Genomic DNA, 26,784 nt, shown 5'->3' with positions numbered 1-26,784 from the left:
ATAATAAATAGATCTTCCCTCTCAGCCTGATTTTCTTTAAATGGTAGGACTTCAGTCATCTATGTTTTGTGTGAACCTTTATGTTTTTCCTGCAAAATAATTGCCACGACTCCCTTTTGATACCAGGGAAATTTTAACAGCAATCACCATAGTAAGTCATTATTAACCTTTCATTTCTGTTACCAAATATGGTACATCATAACTGCTAGGAATTAAAATCAAATCAGATACATCAATTTAATTCATCACCTCTGCTTTTGTCAGTGCCCGTTTGCTTATGCTCTCCAAGAGGCAGTAATTTTTAAATAGCAGCTCATTAAATAGTGTGACTTTAACAGCTTTCTTCTGTCCTGTATTTTGAGCTGGAATTCTGCACCAACATTTATTGCAGCCCATCTGGTTCCATCCTTCCTTTGTACCTGCACATCATAATGCAGTGATTCTATATGCTGAGTGCTATAGAATACTGTGTAGCAGTATGCTTGTTCTATTCTCCCCCCCTCCATTTTTAAGAAGTTGAGGGCCTTTTTTGATTTCTAATCCTTGCTTTTGTGATAGGATCTGAGGTACTCATTTCTATGCCAGATTTTGAAACAGGTAAAGCATGTGCTACCTGCCAAATCTGCTTTTTAAGAAAGTTGTCAGCATATTTGGCAGACATTTTGATTCTGTAAGACATCCAAAGAGTTTTTCCCATGGTTTTTAAACGGTCTTTCGCAAAAATTAACTAACTTTACCTCATTAACTACTTTGCTTTCTCAAAAACGCTATGTATTATAGTTTTAAATATTTGTCTTAGTTCCCTTGAGGCTATGCAACTTATCTGTATATTACATGTTAATTCCCTTCATGGAAAAGAATTAGATTTTGTCTTCTTTTATTTGCAGGTGTCACAAAATAAGCCTTTTCAGGCCCTTGGACTCTGTGGAAGCTGGAGTTCCTTAGTCTTACTGTATAGACTTTGAACTCTTTTGTCCAATGTTTTTTTTTTCAGGAATCCTCACATTGTGTTAAATATTGATCTTGCACCCACAATTCTAGATATTGCTGGATTGGATATTCCATCTGATATGGATGGTAAATCCATTCTAAAGCTGCTGGATTCTGAGAGACCAGTAAATAGGTAAGAAATGGAAATGTTGCATGGAAACATGCATGTGTTTGTACAAGAGACTGAACAAGTATTCAGCAGCATGTAGAAAATTTAAAGGAAAAGAGAATAAAATCACCATCTATGTGAGTACATAAGTCGCTGGAAAGTCTGAAGACTGTTTGACAACAACTCACTTTGGTTATTTATTTTCATTTTGGCACGTTCATATTCAAGATGTATGGCATACATGGCCATCTGTATATAGTAAATGTAGAAGTGAGAGGGCTATGCAGGAAGGTCTTTAGGTATATAAGTTATAGATTTAAATGTCTTTGTAGCATCATTTGTAGCAAAGCATTTCATGTTGAATAAATAGTAAAATAATTAAAGTGTTGGTTGTGTATCAAACTATAAAGACAGGCTAGCTCTAAATACTGCAGTTTTTATTTAAGACTTTCCATCAGTATTGTCATTGGAAAATGGCTGAGGAAGAGAATTAGACTTGCTAGAGAATGCTTGCAAGAGAAAATCAGAAGAAAAAGGGAAGGAGGAGTACTTGCTTTACAAGTAGCTGGGTGGAGAGAAAGAGGGAATGGAGCAGCTGCTTTAGAATAGGATACTTTTTGGGCAGGTGCAGGGTAAGAGCCCAAATTTGAGTCAGGAAATGCTGATTTAATTTGTGATCCTTTGTGAACAAGGAAAATTCAGTTAATCCCTTGTGCCTTAAACATGCTTATGTTGAAGAAATCATATTGTGTAAACCTGTTGTGGTTTTTGTTCCTTTGAGAAAAATATGTGGTTTTCAGTGGAGAGATGTATGTCCCTTCTTCATAGAGCTGGATGTCCTCTTGTGCAGTTAAATGGCAAGATTCTTGTTGGACTTAGGGGTGGGAGAGAAAACTGGGGCATAACTTGGTTGCTGGTTTTGTGGAAATTGTCTTTCTCTCCTCGTTTCCTCCTAGGTTTCACTTAAAGAAAAAGATGAAGGTGTGGAGAGACTCATTCCTAGTGGAAAGAGGGTAAGGAAAGTGTTAATCACAAAGCTCAGTGTTTTTAAATGGAAGGATATTGAATAGCTGAAGCCAAAGCAGCGCTGTGCTGCAGTCTAAAGCCATTTAGCTGTGCCAGCAGGGACAGGCTGCAGTATGCCTAATGGCAGTGATTGTGTGATTGGAGGGAATGGGTGGCCTCTGCCGACGATCTGCATAGATTTGCTCTTGTGGTGGGGGAAGTTTACGTGGATTGAGAGAGGGGAAGGCATCCCATTTCGCTTTCAGCTGCTGTTCCCCACCCTCCTGCTTGTATTACGGGATTATGAACAACCCTTCCTCTCTGCCGTCTTCACCTGCTGGCCATTCCCTCTGCCCCTCTGCCTTAATACATAAATGGGGGCATGAGGGGTTTGCAAAGTGCAGCCCTGTAGAATGTGATGTGGTCTCTTTATACTGACAGTTGTCCCTGCCTGTCACTTAGGCATGTAATGCTGTGTCTTGATTTTATGTTTTTGTATGCACCCTGAGAGCAGGACATGAATAACTTGTGTGTTATTGGACAGGCTAAATGCTAGTTTCTACTGGACTGTTAAGTTTTGGCTACCAGAGATGCTATGGACTTGGAAAATAACTACTTCTCTGAGTCTTTTCAGCTAACTGTATCTGTATGTTGGAGTTAATGTTAACATAAGGATATTTTTTTTTCTCTTTCAGTAAACTGCTGCATAAAAGGGAGAATGAGAAGGTAGATGCCCAAGAAGAAAACTTTCTACCCAAATACCAGCGTGTGAAAGACCTCTGTCAGCGAGCTGAGTATCAAACAGCTTGTGAACAGCTTGGCCAGGTAGGGCATTGTTACTCCTGACTGCAAGTAACCAGTTGTAATTGGGCTAAGCTCAACACCTTCACTGTGTCACTGTCCTTCACCTCATTGTCAATGCCAGTGTATAAATCAAATGGCTCCTTCTCTGGCCTTAGCTCAAAGCTTTATTTCAGCATTTATGAGATTGACTGTCAGTCAGGAAATCGCTGATTCGGGTGTTCTGTATTGATTCCTGACTACCATTAAGAAAACTGCGTGAGCTGTTTTAATGTTTTATTTCCCAGAGAGGACATGGTTTGGGATTCATTAGTGATGAGAATCTACAATGTGCATAACAGATTGGCCTTTTTCAAATACATGCAGTTTCCTTTGCTTTGAATTCTCTCTTTAATTAATTTTGTTGATATTACTTGGAATTACATAAAGTGATGGGAAACTAAAATTCTGTTAACTCAATATATCCCTTCTCTTAACAAAAACACACTGGGAAAACACACATACAGTTATGACTGGGGGCAGGCTGTGTGTATATGGGCATAAAGCTCATTGATTGTGTGTCGTTTCCTTTATTGCATAACTGTTATGGGCAGATGTGACAATATGTTCACTTTAGATATAAATTATACAGGAGAAATTAACCCCCCCAAAAATTAGGGTAGTATCAATACGTGGTCTTGACATGCACAGGAGAGGAATTTGTAAATTTACCAGAGCAGTGCAAAGGCAAAGCATGGCTATCTCCAGAGAATTCACCACTCTTGGCAAAATTGACTCTATTTCATTGCTCTCTCATGCAGGTATGGGTGAGAGAACCCCTTTCCAAAGACTGTAGCTCATTCTGTGGATGAAGGGGTGAAGGCAAATGGGTCCACATGCTAATGTGTGTTATCACACTGGCATTACTTCATATCCTGGCAGCCCAGAGGGCTGTGGACTATGACTCTTCTTGCAGACAGGATATGAATGACTTACCAAGCTATGGTCAGTAATGTGTTACTTAGGCTGCAGTAGTTCATTTTTTTGCTGTCAAAGGCCAGACTCCATACTTCTGGCTCTACTGGTTGTGTAGTTCAGTGCACCTGTGAAATGAGTCCACTGTTCCTTAGGCATTTGGATGCAATTTATATGTTATAAGAGTTTTCCAGATGTTCTTTTCCTCCTGTGGCTTCTACGTGAGATTTAGTATACCGAGCAATTATAATGTCCGTTTTTTGTAAAAAGACTAAAAGGAATACTATATGCAGTAGTTTATTGTTGTCGGAAGTCTTGAGCTGAAATTTTAGCTGAATGGGAGCAAGCTACTGTTTTATGAATTTGCAATGTTATTTGAGGAACTGGAGGAAAAGTTATTGTTCCTACTACAACATTGCCCAGTATGGGGAAATATAGCTTTTTTTTTTTCTTCTTTTTTTTTTTTTTTTCTTTTTTTTTTTTTTTTTTTTTTTTTCCCATCACTATTTTAACTTCAAGAGAAGTAGAAAATGTCAAGCCCATAGTCAAAATTACCAATAAATTCTGCAGCGCACATGTGCTAATAAGAGTTGCTTGTGCTGCATCCTCAGTGTCAAAGACAGAGAGAAGAATTGTTTTGAGCAGTTTGGTCAGGCATAATAGGAAGTGATAGGATGAAATTGAGAAAAAAAAAAAAGAAATTTACCTTGGACATCAGGAAAAAATGCCAAACAATCAAGTCAATTAAAAGCTGTGATGGGCTCTCAAGGGAGTCTCAATCCATCTAACCCCTACTCTAGAGAATATGTCCTGGTAGTCTGTCTAGACAATAGGAACACTGGGAGAAGAATGTGTTTATTTGAGGATAAATTTTGTCTAAATTTGGGTGCACCCAAAAATCGCTTCAGAGTGAAGGAAGACTTAACTTCTCAAATGACAAATGGGTGTTGTCTGTTTGCTGGTGTTGTTCACAGCTCTGCACAGTAAGGAGAATGAGCCCAAGCTAGTAACATACCACTGCCCTGAGGAGTTGATGTTATGCAGGTGCAATGGTTATTTAGCAGATGTCTTCTGATCCTGCAGGACACTCTATTTAACAGTACTTGGAGTGTTCAGTACAAAAGGTGAATTTTCATATTCTGATGAAAAGATAAATACCTGTCTGGGTCAGAATTAGTTGAAAGCTTGCTGAAGTCATTGGGACTCTTTCTTTTGACTTAAACAAGTTTTGGGGACCTGCTATTCCATGCACAGAGAAATCTGAGCAGTCCCAGGGAATCTCAAGTGTGAGCAGGAGACAAGAAGCACAAATGGAGAACAAAGACTCAGAAGGGGAGTGAAGGACAAGAGACAAGGACAGAGCTTAAAGGAGAAGTAAATAAAGCTTTGAATATGAGATGGAGAATTTGAAACTCTGCTTTGTGAGCATGCAAGCTTGTGAATACAGGTCTGTTGCAGCAAAATGATTTTTGCAAATCTCTCTCACCCTCCTTAACCTATATTTGTTTTGATAAGAGAGTACCAAGATCATGGAGATGAGGCTATTCATGGTGTCTAAAACCTGTTTCACAGTCCACCATGTGGATTTTTTTTGGCATCACTAATATATGTAAATTCTTAGAGCAATGGGAATCTGTGTGCTGACATGTTTTCTTTTTAAGTTATTAGGGTTTGGTGTGTGTTAGTTATTTGCATCCAACAAAGGGTGATTGTAGAATCAGATGAAGGAGCAGCTCAGCATTTATATTCAAGGATTTAAAAAAATGAGCTCTTCCCACATGAAATAAATAAATGAAAAAAAATGTTTATGCTAGTACCTAATGGTTTCCACACAATTTTTTTCTTTTCAGTTTAGTTTGGCCTTTCATTCTAAGCTGGCTGGTGAGTGGAAGCTGACCCACTTTTCTCTGGTAGCCTGCATTAATGTGCTTTTGTGGAAGCCAATTATGATACCAGCGCTGCTCTGTAGAGTATTTCCAGCACCCCCACAGTATCATAACAACAGAAGTTGCCAATTTTGTGCACATTTGATAAACATGCAGTACCTGCAGCAGTGCTGATTGCTATAGGGAATCTATGCTGTACATGAAAAAACTCCCAAAATTAAAAGATAGAAATATTTTCTTTAGTAGGACTTGGCATTGTACAATAATGCGCCTAACTCATGAAGAGAAATGGTTGCCTGATTTCATGTTATTTCCTTTTCAAATACATTTTCAAAGCTTTATTTACGTGTAAATCTGATACAAATAGCAATTGCCTTTAAATGGCATGAAAAGTATCACTTTATATAGCAGTATTCACAGGAGAACAATAATTATGTTTTGCTGCTCAACCGTTATCATGTGGAGTGATACATGAAACTGTGAGCCAAAGTACCTCTGAGGCACTCTGAAGTTATTCATGTAGAGGTTTAATTATTTAAGTAATTATCTCTTAAAAAATAATTTAGTTGCTTCCAGGGTTTTCCACAGGTATATACATGATCACAGAATTGCATAATGGTTGGAAAGGAACACATGGGTGATCTCTTCCAACCTCCCTGCTCAGGCAGGGCTGTTCTAGAGCACACGGCACAGGACTGTGTCCAGATACTCTGGAATCTCTCCAGGGGTATTCTCCATACCCTCTCTGGCCAGTTTGTTCCAGTGTTCAGTCATCTGCACTGTAAAGAAGTTCTTCCTCATATTCAAGTGGAGCTTCCCGTGCATCAGTTTCTGCCCCCTGCCTCTTGTTGTGCTGGGCAGGAGCAGAGCCAGCTCCAGCCCTGAGCCCTCGGAGCCCCCACGGACAGACGTGGCTGAGGCCCTCTGAGCTGAGAGCCCCAGCTCCCCCTCAGCCCTTCCCTAGCAGGGAGGTGCTCCAGAGCCTTCATCTCTGCAGCCCCTGCTGGACCCGCTCCAGCAGCTTTACGGTTCTCCTGTTCTGAGGAGCCCAGAACTGGATGCAGCACTCCAGATCTGCCTCACTAGGGCTGAGTAGAGGGGCAGGATCAGCTGAGGGAACTGACAACGCACTCCAGGACACCACTGGCACTCCTGGCCCCCAAGACACGCTGCTGACTCATGAACAACTTATTGTCCACCAGGACCCCCCAGGTCTTTCTCCACAGAGCAGATGGTATGCTGTGCACTAGAAAGCAATTTAAAAGGCCAGAAATAACAATGTTTAAAGCTTTCTAACAGTTAAACAGAGGTTTTCACATTTTTCTTGCAATTCCTGCCCTTTTCCCCTAAGTTAGAAAGCATCCTATGGAAATGACTGCAGCTGATAGAGCCATGATATCAACCTAGACAATCTGCAGAACCTTGGACCTACAAGCAGACCAAGGATAAGCAGTTGAATCCCAGATCTATTCACACACATGCCCATAACTCTTTTGGGGAAAAAAGTAAAGGCTTGAGACTTGCCTTCTACTGCTCTCCACTCCCCTTCCCCCACCCCCCATGTGTTCAGTGTTTGCATCTAATGTAATTTATGTAGCTCTGCACTGCAGTCATTCAGCAGTGGGGCCTGTTAATGCATACAATGTGCCCTTCAGCAAAGTCTTTGAGGTGTTTTCACTGTAGCATACAGCTGCATCAAAAACAAAAGGATTTTTTCCAGTTCACCTGGAGGGGAAAAATGAGCATCAATCTCTTGACAAGAGATGAAAGAGATAGAGAAAAAATATTTTTTGGCCACACATCAGAGTACTTGCAGTAATTCTCATCATGGCATTGAACTTGCCCTCTGTTGAGACTTCGTTTTTCATATATTGAAATGTACCTAGAGCAGAGAGCTCTATTGAGCAGAAAAGTTTGTTTATATATTTTCAAAATTAATGTTCAAGTGAAATGGGAATCAGCAACAAACATTTTTACATCTTTTGGTTGTAAAAGAAAACATTGATTATTTTAGTAAATTAACTTTTAGTTCAAACCTCAGTCTGTATGTACATCAATCAGTGATAGGCATTTATAAAAGTAAGAGAACAATTTGTTCTTCAGATGTTAATTCTTTACTGCATCTAGGTAAATATGTACTGCTTTACAGATGGTCATGCAAAGGTCCTATTGTCAGTATCTCTCCTTGATTTCCTGATTCATTGTGCTGTAAGTTCAGCTGGGTTTATCTGCATCAGAGCAAGGCTTGGGCTGTACAGGAGGCCGAACACAGATCCAGCTCAGGAGAGACTTGGCGTCCAGGTGTCTGAGGAAACCAATGGGCACACCACAAAATGGATCATTTTAAATGAGAGGTTCTGCCATGGTGATAGGTAAATAGGAGCTGTAACTGGCTGCTCCATTTTTGACACCTGTTAAAGTCTGATCATAAAAGCACAGTGATCATGTTTTCATACTTCACTTCTGCAAACACTGGAGTAAATGTCAGTGGAAAATACAGGCTTTGTTGTCCCAGCCTTTGCACATCTTGCTGTGCAAACTGAAGTGGTTGAGTCTCCCTTGTAGAGCTGCAGGCTGCTGTAAAATATCATCTTCCCTGGAAGATGCTGCTGTTTTTACTTCTGTTCTTTTTTTTGGAGAATTTTCAATATTCTAGTGAGTCCTGGAGGCACATGCTTACAGGATTTTGTAATGGGGAAGAAGAGGAACTCTTCTCAAGATTCAACAAGAAGCTGTTTCTGAGAAACTTTTTTTAAAGCAGTAGCAACTGCTACTGTAAGAGGTTTTTTATCTGTCTCTAGGCCTCTGTAGCTAGTAAGTGTTGATAAACTAAGGAGTAGGTGAAATAATTTTGTGATGTACCTGGGAAGTGGGTAGAACTTCTGTGCCAAGTTGAAGGCAGCTAAACTCCCTTGCCCTTGGTACAGCTCTGACAGCAGCACAAAGGAACTGTGAGCAATTTTCTTCAGGTTTTGAGTATCAGAGTGAATTGGAGATCAGGGACAGTATTTTCTGTAGTTTGAGTGCAAGAGGGAGGGGTTTCTCACTTCAGAGACATCCAGTGCAGCTCATCATTACAAGTCAAGGCCAAGGATGTTGAATGGAACAAAGCTATTATGAGAACCACTCAAGATGGAGATAAACTTGTGCAGCAAAGAACTTCCACAGCTGATCTGACACTTTGAAAGATCATTGAAGAGAAACAGGCGCTTTTGTAGAGTAATCCTGGAAAACACTTCATCCCTGGACATTTTCAAGGACAGGTTGGATGGAGCTCTGAACAACCTGATCTAGTGAAAGGTGTCCCTGCCCATGGCAGGGGTTGGAATGAGATTGTCTTTAAAGTCCCTTCCAACCCAAACCAGTTTATGATTCTATCTGGAGAGCTTCCATAAAGCCTGGAAGGTTTTGGTCCCACTGCACTGAGAGTTATAGTGAGACTCAGAATTAGGCTACAGCTTGAATGTTCATGATGTATGCCACAGTTGTGCTTCTGAAAGTTGCCACTTGCCACCTTCATATGTTTTTACCTGTAGTATTGATTTTTTTAAAGAAATTTCAGTTGTTCTGCCTCCAAGAGGCAAAATCAGAAACCGATGCAACAGTGTTCCAAAGAGTTGCTGTTTTGTCTAAAAATGAAAGATTACAAAAATCTGATTGGATAACAGGTGATAGATGAGCCCCATTTTACTATAAGGAATATCGGATAAATTGCTGGAGCTGGCCATAGACAGAACCACACTTGGGACAGATTTTTAATGAACAAATTTTTCTTCCAGAAATGGCAGTGTGTGGAAGATGCCAGTGGAAAACTCAAACTGCACAAGTGCAAGGGAATGGCAAACTTGGCAGCTGCAAGCAACGGCAAAGGCCCCTCCAATATTTTGCCCAAGTATTACAATAGAAATAGCGAAGACTGCAATTGTGAAGAGAATGAATACAAGCTGAGCACCCTCAGACAAAGAAAGAAACTCTTCTCCAAGAAAAGTAAGCAAAGCCACTGCATCTTCTCTCTCTGCCTTAGAAAGCTGATGTTTGTTAACTTACATAATTGTCTTGACTGTCACAGGCATTGAACTGCGTTAGCATATCTCCTGTGTATCTCAACTATGAAACAGCATGTCTCATATTGGACAATCAGATTTGAGAATATCTGTTTGTAGGAAGAATGTTTAGTTCTGGGAAATGCGGTGCCCATGCTGAAAAGGCAAATTGCACACAGTTACATAGGCCATGGAAAAATGAAGTGTTCTACAGCAAATACTTCAGTTTTCAGTAGCTCCTGCAATGCTTGGAGCTGTTACTTCAATAATTTATTTTTAATAAGGATGTGTGTACTTCATTACAGAAGCTGCTTGCTTTTAACATCCTTTTCTTCTGCTCAATCAGCAGAGACAAGGCTGACTTTTAATCAGTGATAATAGCCGAAAGGGATGACTGTTTCTGGTTTCCTTGGCACAGATTAGTGCTTTTTCAGAAAGACCATTAAAAAAAGGCTCTGTTAAACCTTAGTCAGACTAATATCTATATTTGAAGTATATAGTATAATTATAGATTAGAGGTAAATGGCAACATAGAATTATTAGTTACTTGTAATGTTTCTTTCATCTCACTCCACAAATACAGAGCCTTAATTATTTAGCAGATTAGTCTTTCTATATAATGGCACAAACTTGAAATACAGGTTATTTTCTCCCATTGTATTTATCTTGCAAGCTGATTAGTAGTTACTAAGCAAATTCTTAGTTGAAAAAAAAATTACTGGTTCTGTCAACTGTACTTGATGTTTAAATATGTGGCACAGCTGATCATCTGTAAAGAACACTAGAATTTGTACTTTACTTTTTTTTAAGTCACAAGAGGAAGTTAAGTCATGGGGAGTCAGCAACAGTAGATGGAAGGTACTTAATGAGGATAGGAAAACAGTTTAAGTGAGGGCAACATAATGCTATCTGATAACACTTAACACTTACTTAAGTACTTCTCATTGTTGCTTTCTAAACATTAATTAATTTTCACAACATCCAAAGGAGGTGATTAAATGTATACTTACCTTTAGTTTATGTATGTAGGAAGTTGAGGTAAAAAAAGTGAAACATGCTCCCTCTCACAGCGGGATCAGAATGGTGCTTTTCCCCTTTGTTCTGCTCAGAAGAAACAGAGTTTACACTATACCCTTCAGCTCATTAGCCTCACTGAGCCTTAAGGCATAAACTTCAGCAACGTAAAATTGGATCTTGACAATCACCTTGCCTTTCTTGTGTTTAAAGTAAAGTATTTGCCTCCACAGATGCTTTGTTTTTCCCTCTTCCCACGTTCAGGGTGTGCTATACAGGGAAGAGGTTAGCTTGGATCTATTGACAGATTGTTGTTAGCTATTCTTCTACATGCACTTATCTAATGAATCACACACCAAATGCAAGTGAGCCTAAAGCACTACAAGTCAAGGTAACATATCAAGGTTTTCCCAAACAGCTTATGTGGAAATCTGTCTCACTGGACTGTGGTTAGTTGAGAGAATGACCTGGATACTCATGATGTGTATTTGGGTTTTTATGACCTGTTCTGTGAGACTTGAGATAAAGTGTAGTCTGTGCTGGGTTGCATAATTGTAAGGGCACCTTTGGGGTCTGCCACTCAGAATTTGATGAGTGCATGAGATTACATTGCAGCCTGCTTGAATGCCAGTAAATGCTATTCATTAGTTTGAACCACTGCCAAACAGAAACCAGACGTTTCTAACTGGACTGAGGGTCATGTCCACATTAATGCAGTAGTTCCAAGCAGTAGCAGAGTTTTGAAGGAAATGCTCTGGTCACTCCTGTCTGTTGTGGACAACAGAGATAGATTTGCAAAAGGTCATTTTGTTGGATTCCCATCTACAGTCATTTGCAAAAAAGCAGAATGGATGCCCTGCATCTAGGGCGCATCAGGCACGCTGTAAACCCTAATAGGGTTTAAGGATTGGTCTTTCAGAAAGATTGAAACCAGCTACATATAGTGAGAACAGATGGTCTAAAAAACCAGACTAAATTGCTGGTACAGGGGCTGGAGCACCAGACGTTTTGATAAAATAATTGCTTCTAGCATAGGCATGGTCCAGAATGCATTTTCAGGTGCACCAGTGCATTTAGCAGGCAACAGTGTTTGCTAAATTGAGTAAGGTCTGTTTCACAACAGGGCTGTGTCATGTAAGTGCTATTTGGACAATGTAAAAATACATAACTTGACTGTAAAGCACTTTAATGCCAGAAACCCATAAACGTTAATATTTGGTATGTCTGGGTTTAGGAGTCTGGACTGTTTGCATTTTTGTCCTCTATTTCTTTAGTATGCACTTATTTTTATAAGAAAGATCAAACAGAGCTTTGCAGTAAGTAGAAAGTTTAAACAATGAGCTCTCAAAACCTTTGGCTGTGTTGTGGCCTATTACGTTTTTGTTGCTGTGGATTTGATCTCTTCTTCCTGTGATGAATGAGCGTAAGTGATTAAAGAAATTCTTAAGCTGCATGTAGGAAATTGATGATAGGCTACACTGAATAGTGAAGAAACAGAAGTGTGTACAAAGAGGCTACTGCATTTTTATTCAGATTTCCCTGACATTCATTTTACTTTTGAGGTGGTCTCAATGCTGAATCAAAATGACATTTTTAGTAACATTCTTTGTTACTAAAAAAAAAAAAAGTCCGTTACTTTACAGATAATGCATTTGAAGTATGATTTTTAATGGCAGTTGTGAGAATGGGATACAAGAAAGTACCTCTAAGCTTTGTCCATATTACTAGACAGTAGAGATATTTTTTAAAAATGTCTTTAAAGTGCCCAATTTCACTTCGTGTTATAAAAAAAAATAAAAAATAAAAAAATCTTTTGTCTACCAAATGCAAAATACACAGACATTAGTGTAAAAAACTTCATTCCTTTCAGGTTCCAGTGAAGACAAACTGACAAAATGCTGGTCAAATGGTGCAGCACCAGCTGTGGATGAGTGGGGCTCTGAAAGCAGTTGGCTTTCTTGGCCTAAATTCCTCTGGACTCCATTTTGTTTTGAGTCCCTTCGCAATTCAATTTTGAGGTTGCAACTTCTTAGCAATACCATAAGACGGCTGGTTTCTGTAGTAGTTGAGGAAGAGAGGCATCAGATTCAGAGAGCTTACAAAAGACACACTTTAGTAAGCTGAAGAAGGGAGCATAGATGTTTTTGGCCAAATATTTAACAGCCCTGGATTGACTGTTTGTAGGCTGTGTACAGAGGTAAATAGATTGGAGAGTAAAACCTGGGGGAGAATTGACTAATAAGTAATTAAACATTAGTATTTATGCCTGCAGCACACTTAGCAGATGGGAGTGTGTAGTACAAATGAATATTGATCTTGTTAAATATTTTAACCATTTCAGAGTTTGATACTAATCACAGCAGTGAGTCAGCACTGTGGGTAGCATGTTAGGATAAAGCAGTCCTTTATGAGATGCCTCACTCCACAGCAATTAGTTAGTGCTAAGGCTGCAGAGGGGAGGAACCTGCTCCTGGCTGTTCCGGGACATGCAGTTGATGGTTCCCTGGGGCTGTCTACTGAGGTTCAGCATGCTGGATGGGCATATTAGACTTGGGAGGAAAATTAATTGTTACCTGGCTGAACCTAAAAAGATAAAATGAAGGAATGATTAAAGAAAAAAGAGTTTATACTTTGAATCTCATTGGTAGGATGAGGCTTTTTAGAACTTCCTCCTACCTTGGAAAAGATGGGAGTTTCCTTCTCATTTATTTAAACATTTCCTGAACGGGTGCTTGAAATATGGCTGGTCTTTTGTGGCTTTTTTTATCCCTTCAGCAGGGACTCACCTGGCTTAGTATCAGCAGTAAACTTTGAACTACACATGGAAAATGTGCAAAGCCAGACAATCCAGCTGGTATTCTGCTTTCTGTGTGGCACTGACAAAAATATCATGCTTGGCCCAGTTTCAGGTGGGAGGAGATGTTTATTCTGCTTCCCACAGTCTGCAGAATGGCTTTTGAGACTGTGCAGTCTATCTAAAATGAATGTAAGGCCTTATTGAAAAACATCATTCTGCATTAATGCCAGAGCATGACAGTTAAGATAGTTTTTTGTCAGTTTTGGTTGTTCGACTTCCAGTTTCATATTTTCTTTTCCCCCTGCTTATTTCGCTTCGGAGACTATCTCATTGAGGAAGCTGGCCTTTCCGTGGAGCTTGGGATTGCAAGAAGGATTGGTCTTCATTTGGCACATTGGTTGAATTTTCCCTTTATCAGATTGCAGAGGGAAGTCCCATCTCATCAGGTGTGCTGTGTGTTTCAGTCTCTTTAAATGAGAAGGGACCAAAGGATCCAAGGGACTCAGTTGTTTCTAGTAATGTCTGTGGTAACTCCAAGCCTCATATACAGAGTAAAGCCTCAGGCTCCCATAGGGCAGGGAGCACAAGAGAGTCTGTGGTACCTAGGTTGTGCTTTCTTCTCAAGGCATGGGATGATTGTGCCTAGTGAGTGACTCTCAGCAGTCACTGGTGGTGAGCAGGAAATACGGTCATAGATGGACCCCATCATACAGCAGGGGAGTTTAAATATAGATACAGATTTCATAATTAGGTTCTCTTTGTGCTATTCCAGAGCAAACAGAAGAGGACTTCTGGGGATTTGAGCTGGAACAGAGAACTTTGGAAAGTAGTAATAGGGAAAAAGATCAATAAGAATCTCATACTGCACAGTGGCAATTCAGAACAAATGCTTCCTTTTGCTTTTGAGCTGCAAATGCAGAAACAAAGTTTGAGGGAGTACCTACCACTGGAGGGTGGTGCTTCACAGAGAAATTGACTGTCTGGGCTGCACATCAGGAAAAGGATTGTAAAGAAAAGAATTGCATGTGCATAAAAGTAAAAATTCAGGTATCAATCTCTTTCAAAAAAATCAAGGATCTAGCCTTGAAGAATGAACATAGAACTGGGAAAAGGCTCAGGCTGAGCACTGGGAATACTGGAACAACTTCAAGAAAGTGTTGCAGGAATCTTAGCGGGGAAGGATTGTATGGTGAACAACAGAAAAGCAGAGAACTGGTCTCTGAGGGTGACTGGCAGCCTGGCTGTCATGACTGTCACAGTTAGTGCTTAAGGTGTGACTGCCATCTGGTGATTGTGGAGAAAGAGCAAGCATCCATTTGAACGAGCTATTTGTTCTCACTGGTGCTGGACTAGAGCATTTCCTTCCCCCTTTGCCATTCTTTTGTGCCTGCCTTGCACCTGCCCTCTCATGCCCTGAGGTATGCATCCACCCATCATGCCAAAGTCAAGGAGCAGCAGCTCACAGGACAACTGCAACAAACACTGTCATCCAGCTAATTCCAAACAGCACAATATGGCCTGGGGTTTTTCCTTCCAAGAACCACAAAGAGGAGCAAATTGTAACAGGCTGTTTCTGCCCCTCTTTCACTTTTTCCATGCAGAGTTCAAACCAAGTTATGTCCGGAATCGCTCTATCCGTTCTGTATCTGTTGAGCTGGATGGAGCTGCCTATAACCTGGCTTTAGAGGATGGATACCAGCCCATCTTACCAAGGAACATCACCAAGCAGCACAAGGTGCAGAGGGCTGTTTTCCGTGAGGAGGAAGATAGAGACGTGGGGGAATATAGTGGCACTGGCAGCATTGCAGAGTACACAGCCCCTAATTTGATCAAAGTGACCAACAGGTAAGTGGACATGGTAGATTTTGAAAAGCTTTTGCTCCTTAAGTGACTCTTTTACATAAATGGGTGGGTTGAAGTGTGCTAAACATGTTGTGTCCCCTTTGGATGATACCCAGTCTAGCTTCACTAAAATTTTTTTTCCCTTGTGTACAATAGTCTTCAGTTTTTAGTTTTGTCAGGGCAGAGGGGCATGAAGCTCCAGAAGAGCTGCAGCAGTGCTTTTGTGTCTTCTGCATTGAGTGGAGACAGTAACCACTCACTAGTGCATATGTTTCCAGTGAGGACAGGCAAACTGTTGGCAACAGGGGTGTTAAACCTGCAGGAAACCAGGAGAGGCCTTACCCCTGGAAATCAGTGTGCAGTGGATAACCTGACCTGGCTGGAGACCAAAGGCCCTGACCAGAGCAGGAACTGGTTTTGTGTCACTGGTTGCTTTGTACAGTTTTCTGTAACCAGTGCTAGAAGAGGAAAATCTATATTATGAATGCAGTTGGATGGACCAGGAGCACTGGGAAATGGAACATACTGAGAAAGAGGGAAGGCAATTGTCTGACCACTCTAACAGGTAAAAATAATTTCCTCGGTGGTGAATCTAGGGACTGATGGTGTCTCTTCAGCTGTACTTTAATTTATTTAGTCACCATTTCCACTTGTGAATGATCAGAAAATCCACCAATCATTATTGATTACATGCAATAAATTGTTTAATGAATAGCTCATGTAAACATGCAGGAGCCAGATAGTTGCTGTTGATATCCGTGTTAGCCATTTGACTTCTGTTCACAGAAGTGAATTAGAAACTCACCAATATGGGGAAATGTAGGCATCAGAGAATTGTGCCCTCCTACCCTAGCTCTCATGAATGTTCAGGACCCATGAATCACCGTTTGTTTTTTCTTCTGGAACAAATTGAATTGACTTTTGCTGCCATAGCAGATGAATCCCAGATTTGTACAAGAAACTGTCAGGAAGGTTGTAGATTATTCATGAGCTGTCCCTACCAGAAAAGAAGGCTGTGGGACAAACATACATGAGGTGGTTTAAAGAAAATAAAGGAGTATTGCAAATATTTAGCTTTAATTTAAACAAGCATGCAGAGATGACTGCATGGTATTCAACCTCTAATAAACTTTCCAGGTAAATCTGTCAAGTGGTGATTTTTGCTTTCTTTTTTATTAAATAATTTTAAAAACTGGATCTCACTAGAAGTTAGTAAAACCTAAAGGTTTTCTATTGTGAAAGGGTGTTTTGCTTTCAGAGTGAAGGAGATACTCTTGAAAGATTTTATCACTTTTGTAGAAAATAGCAAATCTTCTTTGCCTCTGGTTGGCTGTTTTGAGTTTCTTCTCTTTTCTTTATGGTGTAGTAATACATCTTATAAGGAAGTACTTTATCCTTGCTCTTACTTCTGCATCACTTTATTATGCATCAGGAAATTGCTTTTGAGTAATCCTTTCAATGCTTGCTAGTTAGTAATGATTAGTTATGCAGAAAGTCTAATGAATAAGCTAGAATTCTGTGTAGCACCATTTACATAGAGAAATGAAACAAGTCAACAGGTTCTGCTTGATAGAAATATTCTCATTTAATTTTTCTACTTTAAAATTTCCATGGGAACTCAAACCCAGACTTCTTTCCTTGCTCAGAGCACACTTGTATTTTCTTGAATGAACATTGTTTTTTGAATTCTGCATGTCATTTCCAATCCATGGTCTCGTTTGTCCTGGAGCTGTGTTATTAGCTGTTTGCATTCTCTGTGTGTGTGTGTATGTGTAACAAACACTGTAACAAACACTGTTTGCTTTTCCATGCCAAGGTGCTCTATCCTGGAGAATGATACTGTTCAGTGTGACACAGATCTGTACAGGTCACTGCAAGCTTGGAAGGACCATAAACTTCATATTGACCATGAGGTCAGTGATGGTTTTAGTGTAGTATTTTGTGGGCTGATAGGATCATGCTGACTGTCTGTGTGTCTGTCTGCCTCTGGGTGTCTTTGTTCCTCCCTGAAACCTTTTGAATTTGCTGGCTGATTTTGGAATAGACATTTCAGAACTAATTAAATTATTACAAGTTTGTGAAGACAAGATGCAGAGTGGAGGAGAGAACTGCAGCTGAAGACACAGCTGAGAAATGTCATATGCCTTACGAGACAAATAAGACTAAAAGTTGTTCCTATCCTGGGAAAGAATAATCTGGGTCTTTTTAACATCTTTGTAGCCCTGTTCCCCAGTGGGGAACCTGTCAAAACACAGTCCTTCTGTGTCAAATATATAAGCCCAAGGAAAAGTGAGCTTCATTAGTTTCAATGCTTCTTTCACTTGCTACTGTTTTTCTTAACCTCGCACTTTGGAATTGAATTTTTTCACAGGATTGTGTATATGGAGAACCTGGAGGTAATTTGTCCTATGAAATTTACCAGTAAAAGTTTATCTGAAATTTTTGTCACTAATATTCAATAATAAAAGCTCAAAGTCTTCATGTATTGTGTATGAAAGAGGGTCTAAGGACCAGGTAAGGATGGAAGAAACACCAAAGAGAAGCATAAAGGATGGACATTCTGTAATCTCCTACCAAATTACATAAATTCACAGTGAAGTTCTATGTAAGAACTTCTTGCCCCCCTTTTATTGTAGAGATTGATACACAAGGCAGATACTTAAAACCTTACTACTCTGCTAAGATTAAAAAAGGGCAATTTCAATATCATCGTGGTCCTCTAATTGTTTTTTCTTCAGAAAATGTAGCCAATATGGAGTGTCAAAGGAAATGAGAACCCATTTCTGTCGAGTTGTGCTCCTGATTTAGAATCACAGGGCTGGATTTCTTTTTCCATTTTCCTTGAACACTCTGTCCTGTCTCTGCTTCAACAGTCATGAACTTCTACTATGGCCACTGGTGGCTAATGGTAGTTCTGTAGGGACTGCTGTTCACTGGGTTACTTTGATTTTTCTGCTATGTAGAGGACCGAGGCAGAGGCCTGCAATATCCAAGTGGAAATGGGCCACCCTGTGTGTAAGGCAGACTGAGCCAAAGCAGGAGTTTTATTTGGTGAGAAAAAAGGCAGTTAAAATTAAACCCTGTGGGGGCACAATTAACTGCTGGTCGCTATCCCATGTGTCCAGACACTGCCCAAGCCTGCTACGCAAAGTGACGGAACCTTGCTGCTTTGCTTTTTCAGAACCTCTGAGGAGGGGATTTCAGATCATCCTGCCCCATCCCCTTCCCCGTGTCAGAACACGCTGAAATTTAAGGACTTTGTTTTCCTTTGGGAAGCCTTTCTCCCCTTGCAAATATGCTTTGGAGCACAAGAGGCAACATCACAGTGGATGCAGGAGTGTCTGTCTACCTGCAACTGTGTGTCCCCCATTCCTGCAGCACCACATTCCACTTTCACAGTCAAGAGTCAGAGCAGGCAAACTGAACCAGCTTCCTCCTACTGGAGTTTCCTTCTGGAAAGCTGGGTGATTTGAAAATGCTTGTTATTGGTGAGAGCTGTGGAAGGTAGTGAAGAGAAGCTCTTGGTGACAGTAGAATGAGTTTGAGAAGGTTAGAATAGGACTAAATCATGTTGATTTTTTTCAACCTCTGTCTTTGTGCTTTTTTTTAATTTTTTTTTTTTTAGATTGAAACATTGCAAAATAAAATAAAAAATCTGAGAGAGGTGAGAGGTCATCTAAAGAAGAAGCGACCTGAAGAGTGTGATTGTAACAAGTTAAGGTATTTTTTTGTGTACTTCCAAATAACTATATGCCAACTGTAACTGATTTATGTCCTCACAGGAGAGATCAGAATCTGGTTTGTTCAGTGGCTGCCTGCTTACTGTACTCCTGTGTACACATTGTGGAGCTGCTGCACAAATACAAGGCCCACTGTGCCAGGCAGGAGTTTACCTGGGCAATCAAGCTCTTGCTCAGAAAATAAACACAACAGAAAATCTTCCAAAATCAAAAGGTAACCCAAACAGAATTTGTCCCTGAGAAAAGCTGGAGAAAAGGAGATCCAGGAGCACCTTCTCCTGGTCATGACGACAGAGCCAGGCTCTGAGGCTGCTGAGAGCCAGGTATCACTAAGAGTACTGCAGAACGGCAGTACTGCACAGCGGCAAAGTTGTATGAGTATCACCAAAAAAAAGAAAGCTGTATCTGAATGGAGTCAAAACTGCAAGGCAGCTGTGCTTTAGCTGGGGATAAAGCAGCCCTGTTACCAAGTGGACTCTGTGAGTGTGGATAAAATTTCTCTATCTCACTGGTGTCACAGAATGCCCTTTTGAACATAATGCTTAAAACCTCAGAGGTGCAACATACTCTACAGATATGATGTTTGTAATTGTTCTGGATTGTGGATGTGGCCCATGTGGATCCTGCAACATAAGTTTCAGCAGCAGATCCAATAAAATATGGAAATCATTGATTTCTTGGGTTATGGGTGCCCATGTCAAAAACTGCTTAAGATGTATCATTGTAGATGGTAAATAGGCAGAAAATTTATATTGGTTTATAATCCACTGCTTTCAAAACTGATTAACCGAGTTTGCATAAACTGAGTTTACTTAATATGTACTGTAAAGATGAAGTTATTTTCGGTAAATGTTTTATAGAAAATGTAAAAAAAAAGTTACTTTTCCGACTGATAGTCTTATGCACTTACATTTGTGCATAGCATTATTAAGATGACTAATCCCAATGAAGTCAAAGAAATTAATCACCTGAGTTATATATGGTTAAGTGTTTGCATTGCAATTGTTTTGATTTAGCATTTAGAATTAGTTGATGAAATGCCCAGCATCTGTGCAAGATTAAAAAATTGACCAAAGAAGATAGTTCTTTAATAATCTTACTTTGTTAATTTGTTATACTGATTAAACTTATGAAAGCTCCCAAAAGTATAAAGAATTTAAAAGATTTGTTTTGAAGGGGATTTTAATCTGGCAACTAATTGAATTCAAATGTGCTGTTTAGAAAGCAACATTTATTAAATAAGTTTGTGTTTGCTGATTTGTGTAGGTAGTAACTTTATCAATAACAAAATATTGCCAGTGACTGAGGCTGTTCATTTTTTAAACTTCGGTAGTTTCACAGAAAGGAAATTTCTGCAAAATTCTGTAAGTTTCTGGAGAGGCAAAGCAGTAGTAACCCAGTGAAAAGGTGTATGCCTGATTATACTCTGCATTTCTCTGAATATATTAGACATTGCTCTTGCTGGGATAGTTCAATCCATCTCGTTAAAGTTTTCCTGGAACTTCCAATTAGTAATAATGGAGGACACCCCCACACCCCCTCGCAAGCCCTACAAATTACAGCTGGTATTGAATTCAGAAGTAAAATAACAGGAGGGTAGTATAAGCTAGTATAAGCTGTAGTATACTACAGGAGGGTAGTATAAACTATTATCTGAATAAATTAGGGAATATTCAGTTTCAGAAATGCAATTTAATTACAAATCTATTTCTTCTATGTGCCTCACATAGGGAAACAATCAGTTAAAACTAAAATAATAGTAAATTTTAGCTGGATGTGGATATACATTGTTAGCACATCTGGTGTCAGTGTGGACAAAGCATCTGAGGAAACAGACACATGGTGAGGCTGGGAAGTGCCTGATCCAGTCAAGTGAGGTTGCCTTTATTTATCACACACTAATAAACTGAAGGGAGAAGTGACACTGGACTAAATCTGCTTCAAATCCAGTCTGATAATGTGGTAAAAATGGAGCAGTTGTCCTGCTGTTGTTCACCAGCAATGCTGTTTTTATTTTTCAGTTACCATTCAAAACACAAGAGCAAACTGAGACACAAAGGATCTGGTCTTCATCCTTTCAAGTAAGTGAAGGCCTGTTCATTTGAGAGAGGATGTGCAAAATGTAATATCAATATTTGGTCTATACACACCAATTACACACTAGGCAATAGCAGTAGTATTCAATTTATCCTCTATTAAAAAGCATAAAGACAGACACACCTGGGCAAGGAACTAAGCACATATCAAAAGGCTTGTAAATTCTAAGATAAGGTCTCTGCTTTTGAAAAAAGCACATTGCAAACCTCAGTCTTACAAGCCCCTTTGGCTGCTTTATTTTTTCAGAGCTATTGAATCTGTATTGCTATCTCCATTTGTATGAAACACCATTTAATTTAAAAAATGTGTATTCTTTCCCTTTGAGCAGCTAATTTTATTAGCTACATCGGGATATTTTAGGTATGTTCAAGTCTAGCAGAGTTTGCATGACCCTAATATTTCATGTATGCAGGAAGGCCCTACAGGAGAAAGACAGGCTGTGGCTGCTGCGAGAGCAGAGACGGAAGAAGAAACTGCGCAAATTGCTTAAGAGAATTAAAAATAATGACACATGCAGCATGCCTGGTCTCACCTGCTTCACCCATGACAACCAGCACTGGCAAACTGCTCCCCTGTGGACATGTAAGACCTCTGTAAACTAAGGAATAGGTGGGCAAATTTTGGCTAGACTAGGTCAGGATGTTGGGTTGCTAGTAGTTACTGGTTTTATTAGCTCTGTAACCAAAGCCATACAGTCTTCTTCATAGTAAATAATCTCTGTTTCAGTTTTGTCATTATTCTTGCATGAAAGGCAAAGAGGTAAAACCAACTGCAAATAAGCTACAGATACTGAATACTGTTCACTGATCTGCAAGGTATCTCGCCATCTGGAATGTTTCACAACCAGAGAAAGCAACCAGACAAGATGTTACTGTAATTAGTAGTCATGTCATGTGGGTTAGGTATGCACAGAACAAGAAGCTGATGCTGGAAGGCATTCTCTGCTTTAGAGCTCAGGAGTGAGAATGAGAGTAACTGTCTATGACTAAAGTAATACCATAAACAGAAAGTAATTAGCAGTGCTAAAGACAAAAGCATGTAGCTTATGTCTTTGTAATTCTTCAATTCGCAGTGGGCCCTTTCTGTGCCTGTACCAGTGCCAACAACAACACGTACTGGTGTTTGAGGACAATCAACGAGACCCACAACTTCCTGTTCTGTGAATTTGCTACTGGATTTTTGGAGTATTTTGATCTCAATACTGATCCATATCAGGTATCTGATCACAGACCTTGAGATCACAGCTCAAGAAATACTTCATTGTTACTTATCAACAATAAACTGAAATCGCACAGTATTGCTGCAGGATGTAGTTAAGGCCTATATAATGTAAATTAGTATAATGTGGCTCGTTCCTATTACAAATAAACTACCTGTATTCCAAAAGTTACCAAATTACAGAGCAATAGTTGGTAACAAGGACTTTCTGTTTATTGCAGCTAATTAATGCAGTGAATACGCTTGACAGAGATGTTCTTAATCAACTGCATGTCCAGCTCATGGAACTCAGAAGTTGCAGAGGGTATAAGCAATGCAATCCAAGAACAAGGAACATGGATCTTGGTAAGTGTATGTTCTATTGCACTCTCAAACTCCCCAAAGAACTCTTACCATTATGAAACTTGAATCAGTCAAAAGGATTTTAGGGTTTACCTGTACTAGTAAACTCTGAGAGAGTCCTGCCGAGAGTGATAGCTGCATTCTCAGATTTTTGTACATGTTCAGTTTGTGTTATGTCATGTTTTCAAGATGAAGAGCGACCCTTAGCATAGTGATAAATATTGCTGGGATGCAGGAGAAGACGAGGAAGGAACAATACTGGTGAAAGAGGGAGAGAATACCCTAAGAGCCATTATGAAGCTCACAGGTCAGTTGAAGTTGAAAGGAACTTCTGGAGTTCTGGTCCAAACTTCTGCTCAGTGCAGAATCAGATGTGAGGGCATACTAGGTTACTCAAAGCATCAGGAAATTTGTTAAATTCTTGCGTGTTTATTTTTTAAGTTGTGATTTACCTCATACAGGCAACTTTTGGTAACATTGTTAATTTTTCTTCACTTAGGACTTAAAGATGGAAGCTATGAGCAGTACAGGTACATTTATAAAACAAAGTTACATTATTATTCTTAAGTGCTACCTTCATGTTGAAAGAGCAAGCATGGGATTGGGAGCCACATGGAAAGGCCTGGCCTGAAGGGGCATTTGAAAGACCTTTCCACCCCCACTTGCTTTGAAACATTGGAGCAGTTTGTTTCAATGTTACATTATGTTCTGATCTTAGTAGTCAAAATTCTGGCTGAATTCTTTTTCTTCCTCATCTTTCAGATTGTGGTGCTGGTTGTTTTCTTGGTGATGGTTAACTTTTTTTCTCCTTTTGCTGCTTGAAAATTAGGCAGTTTCAGCGTCGAAAATGGCCAGATGTGAAGAGACCATCATCTGCCAAGTCACTGTGAGTTGGGAGCAATTCACCAAAAGCATTAACTTTTACTTAGCTTTTCTCTTCTCTTTTTGCATGCACCACCTTTTTTAACATCATCATCTATTCTCATGGAATGCTTAGGAGGAAAGTGCTCTAAATTATGCAAGAAATACGATATTGCCATCATTACTGACAACTACTGTTGCAGAAAACCGCTTGTTTATTGGGAATCTTGGAGCATTAAGGTCAAGGCAATTTCAAACAAGTAAAGGTAGATGCTTAGTTGAAGAAACCAATTATGGTCAATTGCCAGTAAAAATTAAAGACCAGTACATTGGTTTTGTCTATTTACACTAGTAGCAGCTACTTAGTGGTTTTTCACACAATCCAGAACCAACAAAACCGACTGTAATCTCTAATGAGTAGTGAGGCAGCATCATGTATTTTCTGTACAGCCTTGTGCTGCAACCAGAAAAGAATTTAAAACAGAAAGTAGACTACAAGACAGATTTGTATCTAAACCCACTTTTTCCTTACTGAGCTGCCCTTTAAAACTTGATCACAATCTGGCGGCTCTCAAACTGCCTGAGCTCAAATTTATGTATATTAAAAAGTTACTGCTGCCTGTTACTGTCTCTGAATCTCCCCTTAAAAAGAAGGTGGAGACATTAATTCATTAAAAATCACAAAGTGCTCTCAAACTGGGCAGTGGAAAACACAAGTACCAGTCCCTTCCCAAGGCAGAGTCTGGTCTTCTTGCCTGAGAGGAGTTGCTCGTATAATGCAGTGGTTTTATTTCTAATTGAAGAGATCTAAGACTGGCTTTAGAACCAAAATGAAGAATGAATTAAGAAGCTTTGTAGAGGTTGAAGTTTCAAACACCACTGGATTGTTTCTGTCATACACCTGCTATGCTTTTATTGGTCGTTCACAGTGTTTCCATTGTTTTTTACTGCACGGAACCATTAAAAACACCTTTTTTTGCTACTTTCTACTAGAATATTATACACTAAACTGCATTTGTTTTATTTTTAAAGAGGACAACTGTGGGAAGGCTGGGAGGGCTAATCTCCCCCAGCTGCTGCACCTTCTATGAGGATACAAACTGGCCAGGACTTGAATCCATGTACAGACTAAATGAACTGTTAACATTCACCTGAAGGACTGGACAAATTTTGAGGCTGAAATAGATAGAATGTTTGCACTGGTGAGTGAGTCGAATAGAAGCAGTGAAATTATGGGAAATGCTGTCAGAAATACAGGTCTCTGAAATCCACTGTTGTACCTGCTTTTTTGCTTTGGATTATACCTCATCTGCTTCACAAGGCATTTTATGTCAAGAAGACACAACTAAGGCTGATTCAGGAACTGACAGAGGAGGAAACCCAGCCACATCCCAAAGAGGACTGCCACTGCAGCGGTAGTGTTTACACAGACAGTTGAAGGGACCTTAAAATAATTTCCAGTTCACCTGTATCTTTAGTTGTCATGAGAAAAACTTCAAAGCCAAGTACAACTTTAAAGCAAGATTTAGAAAATAAGGATGCTTTTGCTTATCACGGGGGTAAAGGTAATGGTTGAAAAGATTCAGGAACTGAAGTCAGCAACACCAAGTGTTCTCAACACCAGGGAATTTCTTCAGTTTCCTCTGAGGATACATTTTAGTTCCACATCTACTTGTTCATCGTACTGTCACCTCTATGAAGATTAGAGAAAATCTTGACTAACAGGATGCCAGATTTTTGGAGGAGTTCTGTAAATATTGATCAGTGTACTGTTTGAAAATAAATTCTTCAGGTTGTGAAGGAATTTGTTAATAAAAAAGAGTGTAACACCCACACACCATTTCTCAAAATGCTAAGCCAGAATTTTCTCAGTTTTAAAGGTACTGAAAATTTTCAGTAAATGTACATCTTAAATTTTAACAAAATCAGATTTGTATGAAGATTTTTTATGTGGTAATATTATACTGTTCTTCAAAACCAAAACAGTTCCTTTGAGAAAGCAGTGTTTACTTAGTGTAACTTTTACATTTATTTTTTAAAAAGGCACCTCTGAGAGTTCAATACTTGTAGTCAATAATCTAGTTATACTTTAATCTGCAAAAAAGTAAATGTTCTGAATGACAGTTATTGTTCAAAGGCTTTCACAAGGATAAAACCTGTAATTTTACTAAGGAAGCACAGTGTACAGAATTACTTGAGTAATTTCATAAGAACATTATTACATTCATTGTAGTACAGGCAGTAGTGGTGAGATTTGTATTTATCATTTGTTTCATGTTACTTTGTTATCTGTGTTTAAAAGCAAACGCCTGAGGGCGCTCATGGGACAGACTCAACCAACTGTGGCCTTCACTCCTAACAAAGAGGTATTTTTTTCAAAATGCAAACTTAACTTGCCCTTGTAGAAATGCAATGTAAAAATACAGCACAGAAATTATTTTGAAACCCTTCCTGGTTTTGCAGTTAGGAAAATCAAGTGGAATTATATCCAGGTATTTAGATCCCTGGTACCACAATCCCATACTCAAAAAATGCGCTTGGATTTAGGAATGAGAAAAAAAAACGCTCAAAAAACAGAAGCAGAGTCTTTGTATATGCTGAGATTGGGCATGAGTATTTGTATCACATGTGGTAAGTCAAATACACTACCCAATCCTTTCTGGCAAGATTTTTTTAATTATGGAAGTGAAATCTGAATGCCTGTTTTAACCTAGCCTTGTATTTTCATTATAACTTGTTGAAAATTTCATGGATTATCAGAAAAATCTACTACATTTTGAGATCCTGGATCCATATAGGTAAGTAAAAAAATACCTAGATTAAGTTCCCCAAAACCCCCACGTTTTTGCTGCTTTCCAGAGAAAAGTTTTAGCTATCTGCCATTCCCAGTGCGCGTGCAGAAAGAATGTGAGGTAAGATTTTTTTAAAAAAATTTGTATGGCCTTGTGTGTTTAGCCCATAGTCTCTTAAAATCCTGCAGGGCCAGTGTTACTGCACCTGTTCCTCATCAGTCAGAAGGTTGAAAAGTTATCTTGCCCCTTACAGAAAATACTGAGCTGTGAGACTTGTATGTGACAGAAGAAAC

At 39.4% G+C, this 26,784-nt stretch overlaps 1 protein-coding gene across 3 annotated transcripts in view; it reads left to right on the top strand.

Moving 5' to 3' along the window:
- The window catches only part of SULF2 (sulfatase 2), a 76,764-nt gene extending 50,356 nt beyond the window's left edge, over positions 1–26,408 (top strand). For all 3 annotated transcript variants that reach the window (XM_083873228.1, XM_083873229.1, XM_083873230.1), the window contains exons 8-21: positions 995–1,123; positions 2,056–2,112; positions 2,800–2,929; positions 9,525–9,732; positions 15,201–15,444; positions 17,258–17,354; positions 19,067–19,161; positions 21,203–21,262; positions 21,691–21,860; positions 22,351–22,493; positions 22,718–22,841; positions 23,338–23,368; positions 23,668–23,724; positions 24,732–26,408. In XM_083873228.1, the coding sequence (XP_083729354.1) occupies positions 995–1,123; positions 2,056–2,112; positions 2,800–2,929; positions 9,525–9,732; positions 15,201–15,444; positions 17,258–17,354; positions 19,067–19,161; positions 21,203–21,262; positions 21,691–21,860; positions 22,351–22,493; positions 22,718–22,841; positions 23,338–23,368; positions 23,668–23,724; positions 24,732–24,762 (1,576 nt within the window). In that variant the 3' untranslated portion in view covers positions 24,763–26,408. The remainder of the gene's footprint in view (positions 1–994; positions 1,124–2,055; positions 2,113–2,799; positions 2,930–9,524; positions 9,733–15,200; positions 15,445–17,257; positions 17,355–19,066; positions 19,162–21,202; positions 21,263–21,690; positions 21,861–22,350; positions 22,494–22,717; positions 22,842–23,337; positions 23,369–23,667; positions 23,725–24,731) is intronic.
- The last annotated feature ends 376 nt before the right edge of the window (positions 26,409–26,784 follow it).

The sequence above is a fragment of the Zosterops lateralis genome (genome assembly GCF_965231275.1).
Source record: "Zosterops lateralis genome assembly, chromosome: 16".
Lineage (NCBI taxonomy): Eukaryota > Metazoa > Chordata > Aves > Passeriformes > Zosteropidae > Zosterops > Zosterops lateralis.
The sequence above is the reverse complement of the archived record's forward strand: the minus strand, read 5'-3'. Positions and strand labels throughout refer to the sequence as shown.